At 34.2% G+C, this 25,050-nt stretch overlaps 1 protein-coding gene across 12 annotated transcripts in view; it reads right to left on the bottom strand.

Moving 5' to 3' along the window:
* Nucleotides 1–25,050, bottom strand: part of Gfrl (Glial cell line-derived neurotrophic family receptor-like) — a 342,717-nt gene that overhangs the window by 143,267 nt on the left and 174,400 nt on the right. For 11 of the 12 annotated variants that reach the window (XM_067349567.1, XM_067349568.1, XM_067349570.1 and 8 more), the window contains one exon: nucleotides 5,313–5,435. In XM_067349567.1, the coding sequence (XP_067205668.1) occupies nucleotides 5,313–5,415 (103 nt within the window). In that variant the 5' untranslated portion in view covers nucleotides 5,416–5,435. Of the gene's footprint in view, nucleotides 1–5,312; nucleotides 5,436–15,049; nucleotides 16,010–25,050 lie in introns of those variants that run through there. The other variant, XM_067349575.1, reaches the window with a different exon arrangement.

The raw sequence follows: 25,050 nt of genomic DNA, 5'->3' as shown, positions 1-25,050 counted from the left end.
ACAGATAAAAATCGCTCTTTGAGATTCTAGGAGATGAAATCCGAGAGTGCGGGTTCGATGCACTCGCGAGCATTTGCGGAGCTTGCGATCGGCTGGTTGTTAACAGTGCGGGCCCCCCCGATAAACGCGCGTATCGAGATATCGATCTCGGTTGGGTTTCCGACGTGGTCCGTCCAAGCTGAAATTCGGCGGCGGAAAGGGCTGAAAACAGGTCAGCCGGAAGTTGTCGATGTACATGCCGCGTTCCCACGCACGTTATTATCGTCCTACGGAACCATAGCAGAACCGGCCGTTCCGGTAATGCTATCCTATTCGCGAACCCTTATTTCACAGCCCGCTACTTTGCAAGATGAGTATCGCGGACAGACCTTAACCTCGTTTCCCGCGAGATTTGCTCTGTCTATGATGTTGTTAGATGAGTATATTTTTCCCAAAAATAAGGAACTTGCAAAATAGTTGAAGAAATTTCGGAGAAAAATAAAGTTTGATGCAAAAAAATAGTGAGAAGGGAGAAAAAGAAACAGTCAGAAAAAGAGAGAATTTTTTAAATTGGAAAATTTGAAAACAAATCATAAACAGATCTATCTGTTATAAGTTGAATATACACTGCCTAGTTGCACTGTTTGGCACTGTCCAAACTAAAGCTAGTTATATTACTTTCTTTAAAATATAAAAGAGAGGAAAGAGAGAAATAATCTAAAAATGTAACAAATGTCAAACTATCTTAGTAACATTTTGATGAACCAATAACAATTTGGTGTAGTTTGAGATATTGTAAAACATTTTGATTAATTAATAACAACATGGAAGACATGATACAGTCCCGTTTGTATGCAAACCGTTGATTTGTACATTCATTGATGATAATAACATCGTAATTATAGGAAATCTGAAATCTGATCACGCTACGCAATTTGTATCGTGATAGTGCTGTCTCTAAAACAATTATCGTTCAACGAATTTCGTGGTGTTAATGGGATACACGCGGTCTAAAAAGGAAAATAAATTTAAATTTTGCTTAAGTTTGACAAATAATTTCCTTTCTAATAGAAAAGATAAAATTTTTAAATATTCTCAGGAACATTGCTGTTATTTGCAACGGAAACGTAATCACTTAATGTAGCAAAGGGTTAATTTCGCAAATAATCATGTATCCATTAGTCATACAATGATCATCAATTATACGTGTGTAATAATATCGACTGACGAAAGAGGAAGTACAGAATGCGTGTAGTAAGCTAAACAGAATTTCGCAAATAGGATGAATCACGTTATGCAGAAAATGAAGATCTCTCGCGCACGGATATCCTCGCACAATCGAATGGCCGTACTATCATAGCTCACTATAATTCGCGCGTAAATGGCTTTTGTCATTAGTAAATGAAATTAGTCCAGAAAATTTAGTTAGTGGATAGCCATTTATCTCCGTGTTAATTAGAATTTATTTATACACATCGTTATATTATTAACAATATTATTATAATAATATTAGGGATTACATTACATTAGCTTAAACCCTCACAATATATCCACTTACTTTTTCAATGTTATTATATGCATTTAGCATTATGATTAATAAACATTTTCAAAAAATATATATTTTACTATTTACTCTACAAATAAGAAGCGAGAAGAAATGAGATTTTAAAAATATCTCAATACATTGCACTGTGGAAGTAAAACGAGGTTAAACTTGCTATATTTTGCCAAAGCTAAATATATTACTTTATTACGTCAAGCATTTAAAACCAATCCACGTGCTAGAATTATTATCGACGTAACTTCAACACGTCGTTATAAATATGTATGTCATTAATTAATGATATTCTGATTCAAAGATCTATTATTCTAGAAAGGAAATTTTTTTGAAAATCCTAAGTTTATTATTAATACCGCTTTTTTTTTATAATGATATAAATTTGAGGATATATTTTAATGTTGGCAAAAATGCAGTCGATACAAGTTAAATGCGGTTATAGAATTTCAGATAAAAATGTTTTAAATATATAAAGACTCCATATAAGAAAATAGGTCAAATAAATATTTAAAGAAAAACTCAGTAAATCTCGAATTATACTCAGTTCCACAAATTGTTATTTTCCGCGTGAAATAGCGGCTTGAACGATGGAGAAATCTCTCAATACCACTGTTATTCGAAATAATACGATAATCTAATGGCAAGTTACGCGCGGATCTGGCTACAAAGTGATTACTGAGTAAATTTATAATCGCTTGACGATGCTTCAGATCCAAGTGCTTTACCAAATCGGTTTTTAAGTGTGATATTAGTGTTTTTGTGACTATTAGTTAACAAGTTTTCGCGTTGATTGCGGATAAATTTTGCAAAATTACTGTAATTTATTAATTAAACAAGCAAACAAAATTTTTCACAAAGAAATATGTAAAGGTTGAAAACATAATAATATTTTAAAATTTACGGATGATAAAATACTTTGACGTTCTTCTAATCATTTTATAACACAAGAAATAGAAAATATCTTAAAATACATTATTTTTAAATTCTGCGTAATAAGAATAAAAATTTATTAATTTATAGTTGCATTAGCATTTACTTATTATTTTGGTTCAAATAATTCACGCATATAGCATAATTATATATAATATAATTAATATAATATATAATTAATATAATTGAAATCTTGTCCGAAATAATAAATATTCGCGTCTCTCGCTTTTTATTTTTCTCGTTAGTTTGTAATAAAAGTGAAAAGTAATTGCGTGACAAAAATATAATTGCCACCGCGTTAAATTGTCACATTGACGAGCATTTTTAAATCTCCACGGTCGATTTATTTAAGTTCGCGAGTTAAGACCAAGCTTTTCACTGTATAATTGTTCTCACGGGGGTGATTGATTCAATGACGAAATCGAAGAGTGTAAAGTTGAGTTCTCCATCTCTAGCCGCGACACGACAGTAACGAGAGAGGGAAAACGAGGACGACTCGAGAAGGGACGGTCGACGACCTCGTTCTTTCCACCCTCGTTGTCTGTCCGCCGCCCTCAGTCGCATCTTTTTCCTTCGTCGCCTCCGAATGGAAATCGCGTTACGGACGATCGCGGCGCGAACTGTAAATTATCCCCGACGCCGTTAAATCCCGCCAGCGCGCCAGCTGCCCATCGCTTCTAATTGTCACGTTGTCAGCGAAAGAAAACTCAATACATGTTTTATCGAGAAAAAGCCAAGCTATTCTTACTTACGGCTTAAGTCTCTCATTCAGAAATATGCGCAGTGTTTCATTATTTTAATTAAATACATGTGAAAAGTTTAAGAAGCAAAAGCAGAGAGAAGTCTGAAATTATTCTCAGAATAAAATTGAAATAATTTTAAGAGCACCATTAAACGACGCACATTCTAATGTGTTTTTTTTATAGATGAAACTGAAAACGTTCAAAATTATTTTCGAACAAATCGACATTAGTCGCAACTGAAAATTATATATAAATGATATCAAATTACTGGATAAATGCTCGGAAATCAACTTAGCATTTTAGATCATTATATAATCAATAAAAAATGCATTTAAATAATAATGTTACGTTCACAAAATGTTATTTCCTTTCATCTCTTAATCGGAAACGGCACGTCGTTGTTGCTTCGTAAGAAACGCGCCCGGAGCTCTTGCGAACGTTGTCGACGTGCAAAATGCAAAATAGCGTGTGTTGCATTAAAAAGCAGTCCGCCTTCGAGCAAAGTCGAGAGCACACGAGCGCCGTTATATATTTTATTTCGTTCGACATAGTGGGAGCGCGCGCACGCGGCTTTTTAAAACAAAGACACCGTCCATTGTGATTTATGCCGTGGCTCCCGCGCTGCTTTCTGATACCAGGGAGTTACGTGAATAATCTATCATGTAATCGTCCGGGTGAAAGTAAAACAAATGGCACTGCTTTCGGAAAGCTTTTAGCTAGGAAAACCTATCGAGGCTTTTACTTCTATTTCAAGAACCGCACGACGAGCTACACCTTTTATTTGTCAATGTCTGATATGAGAAGCGGCATCCATTATGATTCATAATCATTGCGAGGGAAAAGTCACGTTGCGAACTCCGCAAATGGGAAACACGAGAATAGTCAAAATTACATAAAAGATAATGGAATTATATCGAATCGAAAATATGGAATTCGACATGTTACAGGTAAAATTCAGTTATTTTATAAATATTATATCATCATCGAATATATTTATAAACTGACATTCAATCAAATTGATATATGAAATATTTGTGAAATAAGACAAATTTCAAATTCGCAACCAATTTCGATAAATTAATGCCGACGTATAAAAATTGCTAGCAAGACACTTTCAGAAGTTTCGTGACACTTCCACTCACAATTCAAAATTCAAACATTAATGTCATCATCGTTTCCATAAGAAATTTCGCGGGATTTCGAGATCCGTATGTAAATTTCATGGAAATGCGGTGCCTTCGCATCGCAAAATTTCAAATGTGCCGTCGCGCTAGCGGACCACCTTTTATTTTACATGGACTAATACGAGATTTTACGAATCATGTGGATCCATTGGGACGCATGATTATTACAAGGACTGCATGAATAATGTGTCGCGTAAAATTAAAACATCGCTAGGGAAAATTGAAGCTTTTATTTAGAGCTTATTGGTAACAACAGATCGCGTCAAATTATATCTCATTTTTCCAAGAGCCAACATCATGTTCGAAGCATGAATAATGGATCGTGTGTATAAATAAAAATAGAGAAAACAATGTCGGCGCAGAGCAAATTCCCCGGTTTCTATTTTATAAGACGACTGGGTTTCGCATTTAATCGCGTTTTTTATTGTTTTACGGACTGACTTATTAACTTACGTTTTATTAAATTCTTGCGATATATCGCAAAGTATAGTACAACATAGAGAACGAGTAATATGACAGATTAAAAAGTGAGATGTATTTATTACGCAAACACACGTTATTATTAGCACGTGCGTTATAAATTATATTTTTAAAATCAATAAGTATTCAGTGGAAATTCGATTGATAAATGTGGAATTAAGTACTTTATATTCGTGCAGATAAAATATATAAAAGTGAAAATTATATCTCTGACCTATCTAATGTGTAATTAGATGATAACACATAACCAATTGCCTCCATTATCACTGATGCGACTATTGTTAATTCAGATTTAAACCAATATTGAAAATCTCGATTAACCACGCATGGTTAACGTCGAAGCGTAAATGACGTATTTAATTAACGATTAATTATTGGCAATGGTAATTAATTAATTGCTGTGAATTGTTGGAAAAAGAAGTCATGTGACTCACTCACCTAATTCTGGACCGCAAACTCTCGGTATAATCTCCAAAATAGCACTGCACGACGGATCCTCGTAGCATAATTGGCGAGCGTAGAGGCAATTCAGGATGGCCATCGGCACCTTGATGCCGGATCCTGAAACAGGATCGACACGGTACATATTAAAACGCCAGTCTGCACATAAAGAATGCGCTTTTAACATTTTTCTCGCGCCGCAGCGCGACGAGCACGATTAAAACTCGACGACGGCGGGAAAAGAAGAAGAGGAAAGGGGAATTCCATTGAGATCGGTCCACCAGCGCCGAAAAATTCGGGAAATTCGTCGTTATTACGGCAAATTATCGTGCGACAAAACGCCGGTCGAAAGATGGAGGGGCAGGGCGAAGAAGGAAGGGGGAGAGTATGCAGTGATTTAATATTCCCGCGATAAAGCGTTTCCGTTATTTATAACCGGCCGACGTGAAACTCTCCAGCGACGACAAATTATATTTCATTAGGCGCGCACGGATAGTTTGAATGAGAATGAAGGGACGCGAATAAAACGGGCGCACGCGCCTGTACCGACTCGTAAATCAGCGCGAATAAATTGTGACTGAAATTTTTTTTATGAGGACAAACGCAGTTTAGTCTGATTTTTTATAAAACGCCGATTTTTATCAAATCTGGTTGCCGGATAATGCAGTAATAAAATTAGTGGAGCAACAAAATGTTTACAGAATTACAGAATTGTTACAGATCAATCATTTGAGAGAATATTAATCCACAGACTCTGTCTAAGCATGTTTAAATCATAAATACAAAAATGGAAACATATATTGCCTAAATATTGAGATATTTAAAAACTTTAAATTTGAAGAACAATAAAGAATTTAAAGAATTTATCGGTTTAATTTGTGTTAGCTTACATTGTAAAAATGTTTTTGTCATAAAATGTTGTTTTTTTTTCAATTTGTAAATTAGAGAATAAAACAAATAACTACTGTTAAAATATTAATAATTTTAAACTTTGTATGAAAATGACATAATTGTAAAATATAAAAATAATAGAAAATTTTAAATAAAAAATTTTCGAGTGTCGAAATTTTAGTAATATATGACAAATCTTTTCAATTCTCAATTCTGGTTATTGGAGTGTATAGGAATTGATAGCAACCAATTACAATAGCCATATTTTATTAGTTGTTTAGTATGTGATTTTTTGCGTGACCACAAACTCGCAAATTGTCGGACCTGAGAGTACCGAGCGCAAATTGCGTCGCCGTTAATGCATCGATAAAACTCCATCGAAATGAAACGGGCTTTTTGGTTAATCAAACGATGAGATCAGTCGTGCGTCACACATAAAAGAGCACAAAGACCTTTGATTTTGCCAGTTTACGACACGATATTCGTTCTCCCGTGATTAGTTTGGCTTAATTAATCCCTGTATTTTTTACTTAACTTGGTTGCTATTGGATATGCAGTTGCAATTCATTCTTTACTGCAATATCGTTTTTAATACAAATACATATATTACCATCAAAGCAACAGTAAAATTCATAAAAAATATTTAGAAAGACAGTAATGTAAAAATATTGCAGATATTATTCTTCAAATCACAGAGATAAATTAAAATCAAAATAAAAAATTAACGCTTAGTTTTGCGAAAAAAGCTATTCAATTGAATTGTGAAAGATAAGACATTACTACAAACTATAGAAATTGTAATTAAAAATTCTATTTCTTAATTTTTACCATTTAAATTTTTAAATCACAAATAAATTATGAATACATTAAATCATAAAGAAACGACTGTTCTTACTATAAGCACTATTATGGAAGATCAGTTATTTTTGTCCGAAAAATAGTTCTTCTGACAAAAGTAATATATCGAACGTCAAATAATATTGTATTTCCTTCTCTAGAGTAGCTATACTGTCGTAGAATTGAGTCGCCACCGTGGAAATGTCTTTTCGCATTACTGCGTGTACCGGAAATGTTGTCGCTAGCGGGATTACATCTTGCGAGATGAACGGACGAGAGCACCGTTGCCGAAGCAGAAAGGGGGTCACGCGAGCGTCGCTTATGATACCTTATGATATCACAATGTGCCCCCCCCCCGTGCGCGCACAAATTTGTTTTGCGTTTGATGTATCGCGCAATAGCGTAACGGGAATACGAATCCTTTCATCTCTCTCCCGGCGACGGCGAAATCCTCAAAGATGTAGGAGCACTTTCAGAAATGGCCGCTGTCAAAGGTCTCATTCGGTGCTCGCAATCGCGGAAATCCGTCTATTTCGGCGCCGTGCAAGGAAATACAGCATTGTGAACCGGGCTCTTTCAAAATGGCTCCCGATTGTCAAAATTTTGCATCTCCCGCGGATTTGCTTCGACCAGAGTGTAAGTTGTGTAAACGCACGAGTATTCCCGCGTACAATTAAATCCTCGTCTCCGAAATGCTATTGCACAAAAGATTTTTCATACTCAATTATATTCGATGAAACAATGTTGCAATATGAAATAAAGACCATAACGAATATATTATGTAAAATATGTGCATACGTATTGTATGTACTTGTTAGTGAATTTTTTAACATTTCCTATTCAGATGTTCCAACATTTATATAAATGGCCGGGAATTCTCCTTTTTAATCGATTACAATAACATTACTTTTCCACTTATATTTGAACGCATTAACGTCGCCGTTATATAGCAATTAACCACCGCCGCTATAAATTTTCCCCTTATTCACGCAGGACGATCGGAAAAATCCCGCTGTCGCAGTGCTGCGCCCGAGCGAGTATGGCCACGAGGTGACTGCCTCGTATAAAGAATTTTTTATTACCGTTCGTAGCCGCCGACCATTCTCCTCCAATTCCCCGCCCCTCGCCAAACGTTTCGTAATTAATTACAGTACAGGCAGGGGGGAGGGAACGGTGCGCGCTCTTTTTTTATAGACTTCCGTTTCGCGAGTGGCTCGTAAAAATCCGCGTGCTCCAGTTTTTGCAGTCTCTCTTTCACTCTTTTCCGTGTCCGTTTTATTCCATTCTATCTTTTCATATATGCCTCCTCTCCATCCCCCCCTCCCCCAATTTCTTTTTTTCATCGAGCAAAATCTGAGCAACTCTCTGTTACGACAAGAGACAAGCAAACAACTATGAACGACCTATTAAACTCGAAGAGTATAACGATGAGAGGTTGCGTTGAGTAAAGTTCGTTAGTCAGTAAACTTCCAATGTCTCGTTCATTTTATCGGCGTGAGAATATACATTTTTCAAGTCAGCCAAAATATATAAATTTATTTCAGTCTTCAAAATAGTAAAGAGTTTTAATAAGGCAATACAGAAAATTATAAATTAATGAGAATTAATTTTAGTTATTCGATAACAAAAATTCCACAGCGAATTTTATATTAACTTCCAATATTTCTAAAATTAAACCAATAAAAAATTACTCCTTTCTTAAACTAATGATGAAAGAGAAAATATAGTTAATTGCTCTCTTAATTGTTTATTTTCGAATTAATTCAGTAAAATTTATTCGATAACTTTTATTACCGAATTAAACTTAATACTATTACAGAACTTGATATGCGACTGATTATTAATTTTAGAATAACCAATATTATATATCATTATACAACTGCAAGATTATTTAAATAAATAATATAAAATATTATAAGTAATGTATGTAAGAAGTTATTTTACCACACTGCTATATTCTGATCACCACGCAAACATATTCATTATGTATTATTTATATGCAAGAAAATTCAATTGCATGTTAAACTTTTACTCTATCTAAAAATTTATCTTTGTTGAAAAAACAGAAATGAAAGTTCTAACAGCACACGCAACGTCCTTAGTTGCATCTTGCATGTTCACACGAATGCATACTTCCGCTTTCGAATCTTTTTAGGGTAAAACTATTGTATTCCGGCTGCAAATCGGTTTTTAAACCGAACGTTCCTTTAAAATTCAATTTAGCGAGTGGATTTCGCGCGCACGCTTGCTCTCAAGATGCACAGCGCTTTATGTCCTGCATTAAAAATGAGTGGCACTACTTATTTTTCTTCCCGCCGTCGTTAAGCGAGAAAGTGCTTTCGCGAAAGACGATGGAGAAGAGAAAGAAGAGTGACAGAGAAGGACCGAGAGAAGAAAAAAGAAAGAGCGAGAGAGAAAGAGGGAGAGAAAGAATAAAGAACCCCCCATTCGCCTAAAACAACAGACGATTATAAAACCGCGGTCGAGACGCTGCAAAAAGATTTGGAGGAAGAAAAAACTGCGCGTTGCAACGAAGAATAATTATCCGCGAAAGGAGGGCAACAAACGCCTGTAAAGGAGAGATTCCCGGGTCTGAATAAAATGGAGCGAGATGGAAAAATTATTTCTATTTTTTTTCCCTTTGTCTTTTTTATCATCCCTGCGACACATTGGTAGAGCGTAAACAATACACAGCCGTGACTGAAAGTAAAAATTCTTATAAATCACGATTAATGTGCGTGTATGCTATATTAATAACAATTTATTCTAATTGCGTGTACCGAATAGTTTAAGGACTTTTTTAGAAAATTTTTTCTGCCGTAAATTCTTCAGTCGCACACTCTGAGAGACAGATAATACGTCCATTACGTGATTATATGATCTATGGTCCTTCATGAGGCACGTTGATCATTGCTGCCAAATAATCCCGGCGATATTTATCGTGTGCGTGTTCGAAAGACCGAGTTGAGCGAGCAACGTTGTTTACCTGGCCGAATCGCGTAGGGGCGTTGTGAAAATCGGGCGACCATCGGTCACAATTACGTCGACGTGTTGATATTCGAATATGTTGCGACGTTAGGTGAGGCGAGCACACGTAGGTTTATCGCGATGAATCATAATGCGTCGCATGATTACAAATTACGCGATTCCCCTCGTCCACCGCGCCCTTCCATCATGTCGGTATTACTGTAGGAGTGGGCATCTCGATATGTCGAGAAATTGGATTACGACTGTACAATGTGGCGATACAAGCCACTCGTGGGAATAAAGGGTTTAATATGCACGATAGTTGGACGAGAAAGCGTCAAGTGCGAGATTATGTTTCTCACTGGTGGCGCATTTTCAAAAATATCGAATCTAGAACGGCAAGTTGGAATTATATGCCATAAGTGGGTCACCTTTATATGTAGCTAAAGAAAGGAAGCTAAGCAGCTCCATTTCAATCTTGAGGAATAATAGTCTTTCAAGGTTCTCAAAGATTCCAAGGCTTGAGAGAAAAGTACGTGATAATATTGCTACAAAAATCATTTAAGTTTAGAACTGTTATAATCTTAATTTATTTGTAGATATATTCTTTATAATAAATATTATTTATGTAACATTATTATGTAACTTTTTAAGAAAACTTGGTTTAAAAGTTTATAAAGTTTAAAAAATGTAAAAATCTCTCTCTGAGATTATAAAGTTAAGAATATTAATTAATATATTACGTATTTCTAGAAATAGAGAACAGTGCAAAAGAGAAAGAGATAACACACACTGAATATAGATGAATATCAATTCCAAAAGAAAATATAAATGTAGAAACCTATGAATACATTAATACAGTTTAGATTTATAAGAGTTAACGCACTCTGGAAATATCAATTATTTATAATTATGCAGGAAATCGTAAATTTACTAAATTTTACTTCGAAGCAAGATATCAGAGCAATATTATTTATAACGTTCAGTACCCGAAATAGATAATTGAGCTTGACGAGCTGTGATTGCAAATAAAATTCTGAGGCAGCAAAATCCAATAGGGAATTCATTGATTAAAGAATGAATGACGGCCGAAAAATGTCGACTTCAATTTTCACCAGTTGGCGCAACACATTCCCGCTTTTAATTTATTCGCTTTCCAGCCGATTTTTTCTGTTTGCAGTGAAATCTCTCAGCGCTTAAAATTGCGTCGATTATTTTTATCTTTTTTGTTTCCAACAGAATATTTCGGCGCGCACAAAAAAGCTGATCAAAAATAGCATCAGTGATTTGTTATTATTATCGAACATAATAAACACGTAACCATGTTCATAGTTAAATTTAAATCATAAAATTTAAATGCTCCATACAAATATTCTACTATATAATTTATTATTTATTTACAATTTCATATCTCTGTTAGAATTTTCATAGTAAACCAAGTTTTCTTACGTAATATTCCGTTAAAAATATTTGATAATAAGCTCACATTTTTTATGAACATTTAGCTGTTTGTAATCCTTTTTCGTTTTATTAAGTAAGATTTTTTATTTTTTCACTCGCATCATCTGTTGTCTCAGAAAAGAGGCATTATTTATGGTTTGATAGATAGAACTTTAACGATTTCTCATCCCCACTTTCATTAGAAAAATTTAGAATTTACTATCAACGTTCTTCTGAATGGTTACCCGTCGGCCTTCATTTTTAAAATCATAAATAGTAGGCTTAAGTGTCTCTTTCACGAAAATAAAAATATAGCATCAGAGTGGAAAAGAAAGAAGTTTTTTACGATTCGTACGTTCCGTACGTTTAAACTGTTTCAGAGAAGTTTACAAGACTGGTTGGGAAATATGATTATACTATTGCTTTCTCTATAGTGCCCATTCTCTTGGAAGGTTCATAAAAACCAGTGAAGACCATCTCGATTTTATGTCTCATTGTGATGTGGTTTACAAGATTTCTTGTAAAGATTATATGAGGCCGCATATAGAGCAAACTAGTTTACAAGATTTCTTGTAAAAATTGTGAGGCCACATATGAAGGGCAAACTAAGAGACAATTAAAAATCTGAGCTGATGAACATCGGGCTGATATCAATAAAAGGTTTATGTTTTCATCAATTATTTCCATCACTTTTGTTAGTTTTGAAATCATGATTTTGATTCGTAAAATATTCAAATTTTGGACGAAAAGTTTTCTTATAGTAAAAGAATTATCTCTCTGAAATGTACACATTAAATGCTAAAATGCGTTCAATAAACAAAATGATACGGAACTTTTCTCTGATGCATATCCGGTTCTCAATTTATTTCTCATCTTGTAATTCCCTTTGTTTTTCTTTATTCCTTCCTTTTTTATCCTTGTATGCTTAGAAGTACGGAATTAGCTCGTTTATGTCCTTTCTTATTTAAACACACGAGATGAACTTGTCGATGTAGTTTTATCTTTTGGAAAGCGTTTTTGCTTCTCATTACTTATATATGTATAATTTTATTTTATTTTATTTTATTTTATTATATTAATTTATTCGCTTGATTTATTCGACTGATTTTTTATTTATTATTACAGTTTATCATTTAACAAGTATTAATTTTCAACGCGGAAGAAAAATCGTTTTTATTGCATTTTAATTCTTATTTTGCAAATGCGTTTACTTTGACATGTTTTATGCACTTTCCGTTATTGTGTTTATTTTTTATTTTTTTATTTTATGATTACGCTTACTTTGAAATATTGTAACAAACAACATGTTTCATACATCATTCCGATGATTACTGTATCACGTTTAATTATGAATTTTGTTGAAGATTTAATACAGACCGAAACGTACAATTGAATTATAATTTGACAATTTTTGGCAGAAACACCTAGTTGTGGCTCTTAGTTCTTTGAATGCTTTTTGCAATTTAATTTTTTTTATCTTTTCATTCAATATTGCTTATATTGTCAACTGCAGCTTTGTAATCGGATATGCACAAATAAAATTTATTATATTTATTTAACCACCTCAACATATTTAAAATTTTTCAATATTTTAACATTTAAATATTTCAACACTTTTTTACAGTCACTTTTTTACACACAGAAATGCTAGTATTTTTAAAAAGAGTTATCATCAAGCATGTTTTAACTATTCATGATAAAATATAATTTTGATAAGTGCTTAGTAAGAAATAATTTTAGTTGACTAGTAAAATTTGTATTATTGTTTCCTAAATTAATCTAAAATATATAAATGTCGTAAGAATGCAGAAGATTTGTGTTAATAGAATGTTGAAAAGAGTTTTATGTTTCCGAATTTTAAGGACGCCGCGGAGGAAAGGAAAACAGAAAATCTTTTTTCTTATCAAGCCTTGTCGTTTCGTGAATTAAATGAGAGCGAATGGATTCCCGTGAGACCTCGATGTCGCAATGCCGCGAGCCGTGTCGCGCTATGCGGCATAATAATTATAGTTCGCGGCTAACTTCACCAAGTGGAAGTTCGCGCGGGACTAACTCAATTAGGATAGAGAAAAAAATGAAACTTAATGGCACCCCGCTCGAGAGGACCCTGCAACAATTTCGACCGAGACCATTGCGCGCCGACTATCGCGCCTTAAAAGACAATAAAATCACAGCTTGCGCCTCGATGTTTTCTAAAAATAAATGCTTATACACGCGTGCTGCAATGTTTCTCGATTTACATACATGCCACTGCAAGCAGCTGCGCAACGCGTGGATGTATTGCAACGATATTAATAAAAAGTTATTTTCCAAGTATATCTAAATCGATTCAAATAAAAGCAAATATTATTTTCTTTATTGAGAAGTGCAAAAATAAACCGCAACGTATGAAATGTGTTTTAAATAAGTGTTACGTTATCGATTTGCTAAAGCTTTTATTTATTACGATATTGATATAATATTATAAATTTAACGCTTTCGCTGCTCTAGAAAAAAAATGTCTTCAATTAGGAGTAAATGTGCCTAAATTAATCCCGCAAAAACTTTAAAATACCGTTACGGCTCACAATGAACGGCTCACAATATTGTCGAAATTGTTACGTTTCATTCCCCAGTTTCTGTAATCTTTGCAACGTCATGACTCGTAGCTCGGGGCCCGCTTTAACACGACAAGATCATCAGCAAAACGAAAGGGAGGCACCAATGATATAACGAGGAAGAGGCGAAAGAGGAGAAAGAAAACTTTTCTGTAGCAGAGCGCTGTTTCCCGAACGGGAAAATTCCTTATCGCGGCTCTCGTCCGCCCCCGTCCGGGGGAAAATCCATTTGAGCATTTTCGTGCGCGGATATATTTAATTATCTCAGACGATGGCGGACGAAGGCCGGTGCCGGTGGAGTGGAGGATAATTCCGGCGAAACTTTCGCGCTCGAACTGTGCGCCGCGACCGACCGCCCCGGCAGAAAGTATAACTCTCCTGTCTTATTAAATATAGATCCAGCCGGCAATTGGAACTTCCGTCCGAACAGTTACTTCCGTACCGTCTCTCGTTTCCGTGTCTCCCTGTCTTCCTCCACTTCGCCCACACTCTCTTCGCTTTTTCTCTAACCCTTTTTATTCGTGAACTTAAAGCGACCGATATTGCTCGAATCATGTTACACTTTCGCTCTTTCACTCTTCTATTTTGACATTTGAGAGAAGGGATCGTTTATGTTTAATACTTTCGCAAAACAGAGAACATTATCATAAAATAGTACTTTTCAATCGCCGTAAATTATGATCAACTCAGCAAAGTTTTGAACGACACAATATTCATAGTAAGAATTTGTATTTGTACAAAACCAAAAAATTGAACAATTTGAGCTTTTAGAATGTTATCTTGTTAGAAAACAGATTTTATCGCAATATTTTAATAAACGAAAAGAAGTTTGATTTTATAAGGTGCGCAGAAATCGCAAAATTTGTGGTTAGGTTAGGTTAGGTGTCGACACATACACAAGGCGTGTCTCTCTCTCTATACAAAAAAACTGGTCTTTGATCCTAAGCTTTCGCTTTAGAAACGATAATTAGTATCATAAAAAAGTAATCCTATTTTACTTACATATATATCCGCACGATCCTTGTCCCTAGGCTAATGAACCATCGCGTACGAGAGAGAACTATTACCGCGCTAGCGCCAAATTGGCGCCAATACGAAACACATAATTGTCGCGTTTGCATGCTCTATGTGTATTAATCCGCGCTTTCACTTTCGCGACAAGTGTGTTCTATAATGGCGCAACAATTACTTTCCAACATATCTTATTGTAAATATAGGATTATTTGATAGAAATATGAATATGCACTTTTATCACACAAAGAACTGAACAGCCAGACTAATAATAAATAAATTATAAATAAATTAAAAATAAATAAAAATTCATGTTTATATATAAACATGTTTTACTCTTGACAAAATACAACTTCTATATTTTCTTTCAGATATTCTCTCATCATTTATATTATAAAAGCCAATTGACAGCTAATCACATTGGTAACATCGACCAAGTGCACATGAAATTTCAATTCAGTGACAGCGCGTTGATTCGCAGGAACGGTCATTTAATTATGAAACATGTTTCACAACAAGCGGCCTGCTTTATCTCGCGCTTGGAAAAGTCGCGATTTTTTAACTGCTCGTTATCACGCGGCCAGCCATGCGTTGCATAATTTGTTGGGCGTCCCCTTCGCGGTCGCGCATCGCATCCTCGAAATCCGGAAAATCCTCTTAACATTCATATCCGACCGGCTGACTCGGATACGAGGATTACACCGATTATAACACGAAAAATTACCCTTCTCGACGGTGTATATATATATATAAAAAAAAAATGAGCGATAACTAAATGAGATAAATTTAATACAAAGCATACTGCCGCTATGACATTCAGATCGCAGATTTCTTAAGTAAATTTCTATTGTAAACATGTCTATTGTTTTTAGATAATAAAATTCTATCCTAAAAATGATTTGTTGAAGACTTATATTAGACTATATAATTTTTTATTTTTAACAAATGTTTAAAAAAAATATATACAACTAATTATATTTTTATTAATTATAACTAATTTTGTTATAATACATGTACAATTTTCCTGTTCGCGATTTTATGAAATTAATAGTAAGAACATATTAAATATCAAAAACTTGAACCCATGCACAAATAATCGGGAAGAGATAAAGGGGCAAGTTCAGTTTAGAGGTCCGACAATCCGGTGAATCGATATATGGGACACTGATTTTCAATTATCGGTCCGACGCGGAATTCGCGCATCCCACGTCCTGTTCATCCGTTCGACAGATCATGAGATGTTATCGTTTTGGGGACGTGCAACGGCGCGAACAATCGTCCTCGCGCTACCTGCAGCTTGCGCGAGGATTGCCGCCGATGCACGAATTGCACTCGTCCGGGATTTGCTACGGATTTTCCCTGTGCAGTTCGCTCGTTCGTACGCGATTAACCCGCGAGTGTTCGCGTCACGAAACATGCGTCGATTTAAATTAAAATAGCGAATGTACAATGAACATTGGTGATGCCGAATACGCAAATTATACAGCGTGTCACAGATGCAGTGCCGCTGTTTTCATCTATATATTCTTGATCTATTCAAATCATTTTAATCACAACAGGATAATAAATAATTTTTCTAATATTACTTCGTAAAATTAGATCTTGAAAATAGAAAGATGCAAAAAAATAATGACGTCGAAGATGATTTAAAATTAATTAAAAAACAAAATAGCTTTATTCACACTCTTCAAACTTATTTATAAAATTTTGTTTACTTTTAATTGTTTACAAGCTAAAATTAAAAAAGAAGCAATAAATACTATTTTTGATCATTGACGTCGAAGCTATTATTAAACATGTATTAATAATTTTAAGATTGATAATGTAATCAATAATTAATCAATTGTATAAGTGTCGTACAATTTATGTAAAGTTATGTATTGTCTTAATGTATTATACATATTATCCCATGTATATGTATATATCACCTAAACGTTTTCTCACATGTATATTTATACAATACTAATGTTTATCATATATTTATTTTCAATTCTAATTTATGTATAAATATTTCAACTGATTTGTTCGATTTTTAAACTGTATGACAGATAAATTTATAACGAGTATCAAAAGAATAAATTCTCCGACACAATAAATCGTAATTTCAAGCCATTTCTCCAGAACAGAATTTTGACAGGATTCCGCGGGTCTCTCGAACTGCGAAAGCGATTAAAATGTTCCACACCGATGAAATACGTTCACATAAAGTAACTATGTACACGGTGGGACGATCGAAAGGAGGTCAGGTGGGCGCGAAACGGTCGTTTAATTTCGACGAAGGCCGCGAGCACTCGATAAAAGCGGGTGTTTTCGCCGTTATAAATCCGGATTGCGCTACAAAGTGAGACTCACTCGTTCATCCGCAATGATCGCTTGCGACTAAAGATAGGTTTGCACAGCGCAATTTTTGGCATATTGCAACGATGTAGTTGCGAGGTCGGTTCAAAATCGCATCTTTGTTCATAAAAGACCATATTGCATTGCCACATCTCATAACAGTATTACAGAGCATGGTATTGCATGGAAATTATATAACGCACATATACGTCTCATTTTTAACGTTTGTATAGATTGTAAAAAAAAAAAATATGCATATCTAGTTATTGCTTCTAAAAGTTACGTTGGCTTATAACGTCAAATCATAAATCTTAACAATCCTGCGTGTAAAATATCACATGAAGAAATCATTTAACCTGAATAAGCGATAATTGTTTAAAATTAAGCGATGCAAATCTAAATAATCTATTTGTACAGCGGCTGGAATACAGCAACCAGTTTCAAGATCGAGATTATGCGAATGTGAATCAACGTACGCAAACACTGAACGGAGATGCATAATCGATTCCCGTGTCTCGATGCTGCAAGCGATCCGACCGCTCGTTTACGTTCTCGTTGTTGCTCAGTTATTAATGCTCGCGATGAACGATAACGCTGGCTGGATAATTTGGAAATAATTCCGGATTGCGAAGTAGCTGATTCGCGGATAATGCAACGGCTAGCAGTATGATAATCCGCGAAATACGATAGCCATTCGCTTGTATATGATGGGCATTTGCTGAAATAAAGTCCGATGACACAATTTTGTCCCGTATCGAAAATTTCGCACCCGTTGAATGAAGTTCCGTTTAATTTCAATAAAGCCTTGCGATCATCGGTCCGCCAGTGCATCGATATAAATCAGGATTACGTCGTAAAAATGCATCAATACACGACGGCAGCACGATTTAATTCTCCCACGCAGATCGAAAATAATAGAGATAAAAATATTCCATCCCGATCAGCTCCCGCTGACTTTGAAGCGAATATCGTGCAAATGGCGACACTGCAGCTTCATTAGTCGCTCCGTTAATTTGATTAATTAATTAATTACGAAAGCATTCTCTTTCAAAACTTTTCCTCTGATTACCTCAGATTGCTTTATAAATTTCTGTAATTGTTTAATTTATTTTAAAGAATTTATTTAGGTGTATTTTGTGTAACAATTTTTATTTTCTTTTTCGTTAATAATTGATTTAATTTTAAATTTTCTTCTATATAAACAATAATTAATTTTGGGAAAATAAAAGAAATACTTTAGAAAGACTAAAGTAAACTCTCCTCAAGTAATTTGGAAACAAGTCAAAATTTCTCGAAAAAATTTTTTTAATATATAAATTCATTAATTATAATAAAACTTCATTAATTTTGTAAAAAAATGTTGTCGCAGAAAATTCTATCAATAGAAAATAAAGGCAAATTCTGTGAACAATATATGCACCGGATTGCGAGGTGCGAAAAATATTTTACATTTTTTTTTATAAGCGCTGAATATCAAACTGATATCGCACGGCAGAATAATTTCACCGTATAGAGTTTTTATTCTCTCGCCACAATTCGAAAACCGGTGATATGTACCGGATGCATTAATTGAGTACCCTCACCCATTTTATACACAGCTGCAATATTAACGAATTGTCCATTGTTGTGTGACAAAAAACTCTACAAATTCTTAATTTTGTATTGTAACCATTTTGCATAATCGATTATTGTCAATTATCGCATCGATTTTCTTGCAAAATAAATTAGCAAAATTCAAAATTTGGTTATTGAGTGTGTAAAATAAAACTAATGTTTAAAGAAACATAAGACAAACAGCACATTGTAATATTTAAATAAGTTAATAGATAGGTATTATATAAAAGAACCTAAGCGTAATATTATAATAATTTAGTTCACATAAAATTTTATCAAAATTTTTACTCAAAAAGAGTAAATTAAATCACTATAGCATTACACTAATTGTTAGATTTTTTAATATCTATTAACTTATTTAAATATTACAATGTGCTGTTTTTTTTATGTTTGTGTAAACATTAGTTTTATTTTACATACTTAATACTAAGTTTTAAATTTTGTTAATTAGAAAAATGACTTTCTCTGTTTTTATAAACTATATGCTAAAAATAAAATTGTTTTATTATAATTTAATTAAAGTTTTAATTAAAGAATTAAAGAAAATATAATTATTCATTCTTCTGCTTACACTTTCATGCTCATTTTTTCCCCGACAAGTGGATCATTAATCACACATTGTCGCTCAACTGCATCATGCGATTGCTCACGTCCGTAGACCACAATTTCGATCGTGCGATTATGGCCAAGCGGGCACGCGTAAACGCCGTAAATTGCATAACCCTTGCGGCCGCGCATCGACGGCGTTGCAGTTAATGCAGTTGCCGATAACAAGAAGTGTCGTGCACTCGAGCGTGAGCGCGACAGATTCTCGAGAGCGTGTGTTAATTGGATCGAAGTGTTTTCAGAATGGTATTCTGTGTAGGCAATTAAACGAAAGAGGCAGTGCGCAAAGTATACATAAATAAAACGAAGCGCGCACATCGGCAAGCTCAATATAAATCGGCTTATAAGATTGAAATCCTTCTCAGCCTTGAGAATTACAAATTTACAGCCTACAAATAGCGGACGTAATTAACATTTCAATAATTTGTCGATACGGTAATAATTCACAGGTTATGAATAATTAGATCTCGGCGAGAATAGAACGTGATTAATAATCTGTAGAGACATAAGCCATGTGGCTTACGAATCTAGTATTCAAATGTAAAATCAACCATATCCAGCACACAAGATCCTTTTCTGATTAAATTATGAAGAATATATATCTCCTTAAGAAAAGCATTATTAAAAAAATTAAAATTTTTAAAAATTGTATTTAATTTATTCTTAATTTGATATATCTTTAAATAAATATTTTTTCACAAATTATCGTTTACAATGCCTTAAAGCTAATCCAAATATAAAGATGCATAAAGATTATTAAATTTATAAAAATTTTTGTTAATTAAATATGAAAAGTGATTTGTGTTTTAAAGTTTATCAAAAGAAGTCGGAAAAACGAGAAAAGCCTTCAATAATTCGATATTTTCAGAAATTATCCGACAGTCTACTTTTTATGAAAGAGAAGCATGGCTGAGATCGAGGAAAATTTAAAACAAAAAAAGGAAACCCAGCGGGCAGTTTCAATAAACGCGCGTTCGCTGGTCGGTGCGAATCGCGTCTGAAAAATGCATGAAAACTCCGCCAAGGGAAATCAAAAAAGCGGACTCGTAAGTTAGCGGAATGGCAAGCGAGACATGTGTAGTATGCATATGCCTGCGTATGGATGCATACACGCACGTATCAATATACGTGTACGCTATCGATATCTCGAGCTTTTATATTCACAACTCATCGCAGAAGAACAACGTCTGGTAACGATAAATCACTATGGGACTTTGCGGTTTCTCAACACCCGGTTGCAGGAAATTTCTCTTTTTTAAGCTGCGTTTATTTGCGATACCAGAAGAATAATTACTACCGGCGTAGATTGACGTAAAAAGTCAGCAAAAAGTTTATAACAAGATTCTTGTGCGATATATGTTGCGTGATTTGTAGTTGCATTTCACATTTTTACAGTATAGGAATTAAACTGTTTTATTTCAACAAATTTTTAACAAAATGTGCGTGAATTAAAGTATTATATTGCTTTTTTTAAATCAATCATGACAATACGTAATATTAAACGCTATGCAATTGACTCTTGTATTACTTTTATATATTTCTAGATGCCATGTAATTATAATTGAACATTAATAAACAATTTTAATTTAATGTACCTAATACATACTTTTCCTATTAATTTGTTATCTCTTTAATAATCTTTCAAATAATTTAATAAATTTGAATCAACATTAATATATGTATATTATATTTCATAAATATAAAAATTGTAAATCTTCAATGTTTTTATGAATATTAAACATAGAAATTTTAATCATTCTAAGGAACATTATATTCCAAATTTTATTTCTCTTATTTTACGTTTGAATAAACTTTTTTGCATTAATTCTATTAAAATTCTTGATAGTCATAATCTTTCTCTCAAAACATAATAAAAAGTCAAGACATCTCGAGAGTTGTTCGACTATCGATCGGTAGAAAAATCGCGCATCGTCGAACGACTCGCTCTCAGAAAAAAAAGGACAAGAGTTGCGCGCCGGCTTCCAAACTTTTAAAAACACCTCCACAGAACGAAACTAACTTACAAAAGTGCCTATCCACTCGCCCAATTCCTCCTTCCGCTTGCCCCTTTCTCTGTTCAACGACTTCTCGATAGCGATATGGGAATCCGAAGCAGCGCGGCATCTCTTCGTCCATTTGTATCCCCGGATGTATTATCCAATCGAGCGCGTCTCCAACAACCTCTTTTCCTTCCCGCCAAGTTGTAAGAAGCCAAAGCAACGTCTCTTCCCTCACCGGTTCTAATTTCGCGTATCTTTTCCCGCTATCGGAAAATTCCGAGAAGGAAAAGGAAAAAGGGGTGCGAAAAAGTGTATTAGATATCTAAATAAACAATTTCAAAATTGGCGAATTTATCTATGTATATATTTTCTTTGCAATTTTCAAAGTTTTGTTAATATTTTCGTGACGATTATAAATTCAAACCAATAATCCAAGCTTCTTTAAAGTAATTCAACTTTTTTTTAAGACATATTTTGTCTCCTAATATTGTGAATAATTAAAGTGGCATAAATGTAGTATATCTTCTTCAGCCATTTGCCTTTTCGATTGAATTAAACGCAGTAGTTTCTTTTTATAGAGGGAAATGACGAGTGAGAATGAAAAGAAGGTGGCCGCGTGCAGCTCCGATCACGAGGGTCAATCACGGTGTAGATTATGATCGCATTGAGGCGCACGCCAACTTGGCGGGGATGGGTGACTTTAATTGTCGAGTGGAGATCGATTTGTCGCCACGAGGCGGCCTATCGTGCACACGAACTACTTTTTACCCCCCTTTTTTCCTACCTCGCCGTCCACCCCTCTTTCTCCCGCCCCTCTTTGGTCTTCGAAACGCGAGTGAGTGCGTTTTCACGCCACGGAAACACTTATCGTTATTACGCCACGTCGCTTGCAAAGCCGCCGAAATCGAATATGAAATCCAGCGCGTGAGCAAAATTCTATGGCGTGCTTTTGTGCCGCTAGAAGGTTTTACTTTTATCCAGCGGAATGCTGTCGCGCGATTTTATTCAATAGAGTTTGAAAATTGTCGCAAAACAAAAGAAATTAATATCCTGCTACGCACAATTGGCATCAAATTAAATAAGATAGCAGAATTATGATTATTATAAGTGTAAGAAAAGTTACAAACTTATTGTATTACGCGAGCAGAGAATACGTGTTAGCATTAAAATAAAAATTTAGAATAATTTTCGATCATAAAAATAATTTATATAAACCACACAAATAACAAATAATGTTCTGAATTATTTTAGCACTTGACATTTAGAGTTTAATTTTTTTAAGACCATTAAATTTCTTGTAATAATTTTTCTATATTCAAGAAATATTTAAGGTTGTAGGTATAAAATGATCATTTTGAAAATCATGTAACATCAGTTTTCTGTAAAATACGAAAATTAACAAAATTGCAACTCTCTTCAGAATCGATTCAAATCAGCTAGCTTTCTGTTTTCTGCTATCGGCAGTTTGTCTTCATAACGGCTCTTATCTTACGACAATTCGCGCACGGGCGTGCTTCAATATCGATTTCGCTTCATTTCACGGCCAGGAAACTGCGAGCGCGGAAAACGACGAAGCGTAGGAACGCGCGGCATTCCGCGTCGAAATCGCCGCGATGTCTGCAAACGATGGACGATTATTCGAGTTTCCAATTTCTCAACTAAAAAAAGAAAAAAAAAGAAAAAAAAAAAAAAAAAAAAAAAAAAAACAGAGAGAAATCGCACTGATCTGCGAATATTCTTCTTGTGTTATTACCAGGCGTTTTGCAAGAACAACCGAAGTAATCCGAAATACTATATCCAATTGTCCAATAGCTATCACTTAACAAAATTTGAATCATTCAAAATTTATTACCAAAACTCATATACAATTATTGCAGTTTTTAAAGAAATTGTTTATTCTTTTTAATATAGCGTACAGTGACGAGTATATAAACTAAAAACTGTTGTACGTTTCAAAACTGTTTCGTTAAAGATGTATTAAAAATTGTTTAATTATTTGTCAGAGGTGAGGTGACTTGTTCAGTAAGCGAACTCTCAGCAAGCACCCACAAAGATCGTGAAAGGACTTTCAAAGTAACTATGAGCTAGTTATCGATTATCGAGTTCCTGCATTTTACATCCAACCATTTTCACGATCGACAGGAGAAACCGAAGGAACGCGGGCGTTTCACGAGAGAATCGTTCAACGTCTATCGACGATCGACGGGTATTCGAGTTTCCCGAGCGCGAAGTAATTTCTAAGGAGCAAATTGCACTTACAAATGCATGAAGTCGGGCTTTTCCGCCGTCTTGCGTCTGTTCGCAATCTTAGAATCATGGTAGAATTGACGCGACTAATAAGATCGGCGAGATTTTAAGATTGCTTAAGGCGCGTAAATCGATCGCTTATCGATTTTTCATCAGAAAGTTATAAATATATAAAAAAAATTATAAATTCTCCATATTATTTAAAAATTTCCCCATATTTAATACTTTTAATATTATAAATTCCCTATTAAAAGTTCCTCAGTTAATATTTTTATCAATTTTAATTTTAATTTTTGCTTAAAATAATCTTTTCGATTTTCATAATTAATAGTAAAATAAAATTTTAATTTATTATATTTATTTCCACTTCACAAATTTAACTTTGTTATTCAATCTTCTCCAGCATTTAATATTGTAATTCAAAAGCTTCTAAAGCTATAAAATAAATTTTAGTGTAATTTGTGATATAAACAAAAAGCACGATAAATGCAACGTTCAATTAAACTAAGAAATTAAGCAATTAATCATTGAAACCAAATAAAAAAAGCATAACAAATAAAAAGTATTTGCCTTTCTGTCTCAAAATTAATCACAGAAGTTCCAGCATGGTCTGTATAATTATTGCCTACTTGTTAACACAAACAACAAGAAATGAAGTGTAGCTACATTGAACGTTTGATACAATTTACGTAAATTAAATGAGAGAATCCTACAAAGGACGCACGTTTCAACGCTTTGTCGAACATTGAAAAATCTTTAACTCGATTTACAGTCTTCTATTTACGACAAATCTGCAGTGATTTTAGTTTAAACGCGATCGTCTTGATGCACATGTCGTCTGATGCGCGCCGTCTCACACCGACACTTTATTTATTATTGAATTTGTGGTATGTGCTAACAGGACGTTATATGAAATACATTCTGCACTTTGGCGATGTTATGCATATTAAAATGCAATATGTGCAATGTAATCTGCACCGTGCAGGCTATTGCCATGTCGTCCATTGACCGTCAATGAAATATTCAATTCGATGCTCTAATATTTAATCGCAAACGCTAATTAATAGTTCAACGGTAAATGTGTTACAAACTTGTTAATAAATTACATTATTTTAATGAATACACTGGGACAATTCTTAAACATGCATATGTAATACGATGATAAAATATATACGCATGTATTATATA

This window comes from Linepithema humile, chromosome 2 (assembly GCF_040581485.1).
Source record: "Linepithema humile isolate Giens D197 chromosome 2, Lhum_UNIL_v1.0, whole genome shotgun sequence".
In the NCBI taxonomy this organism is placed as follows: domain Eukaryota; kingdom Metazoa; phylum Arthropoda; class Insecta; order Hymenoptera; family Formicidae; genus Linepithema; species Linepithema humile.
Note: the sequence above shows the minus strand (reverse complement) of the source record. Positions and strands in the feature narration are given on the sequence as shown.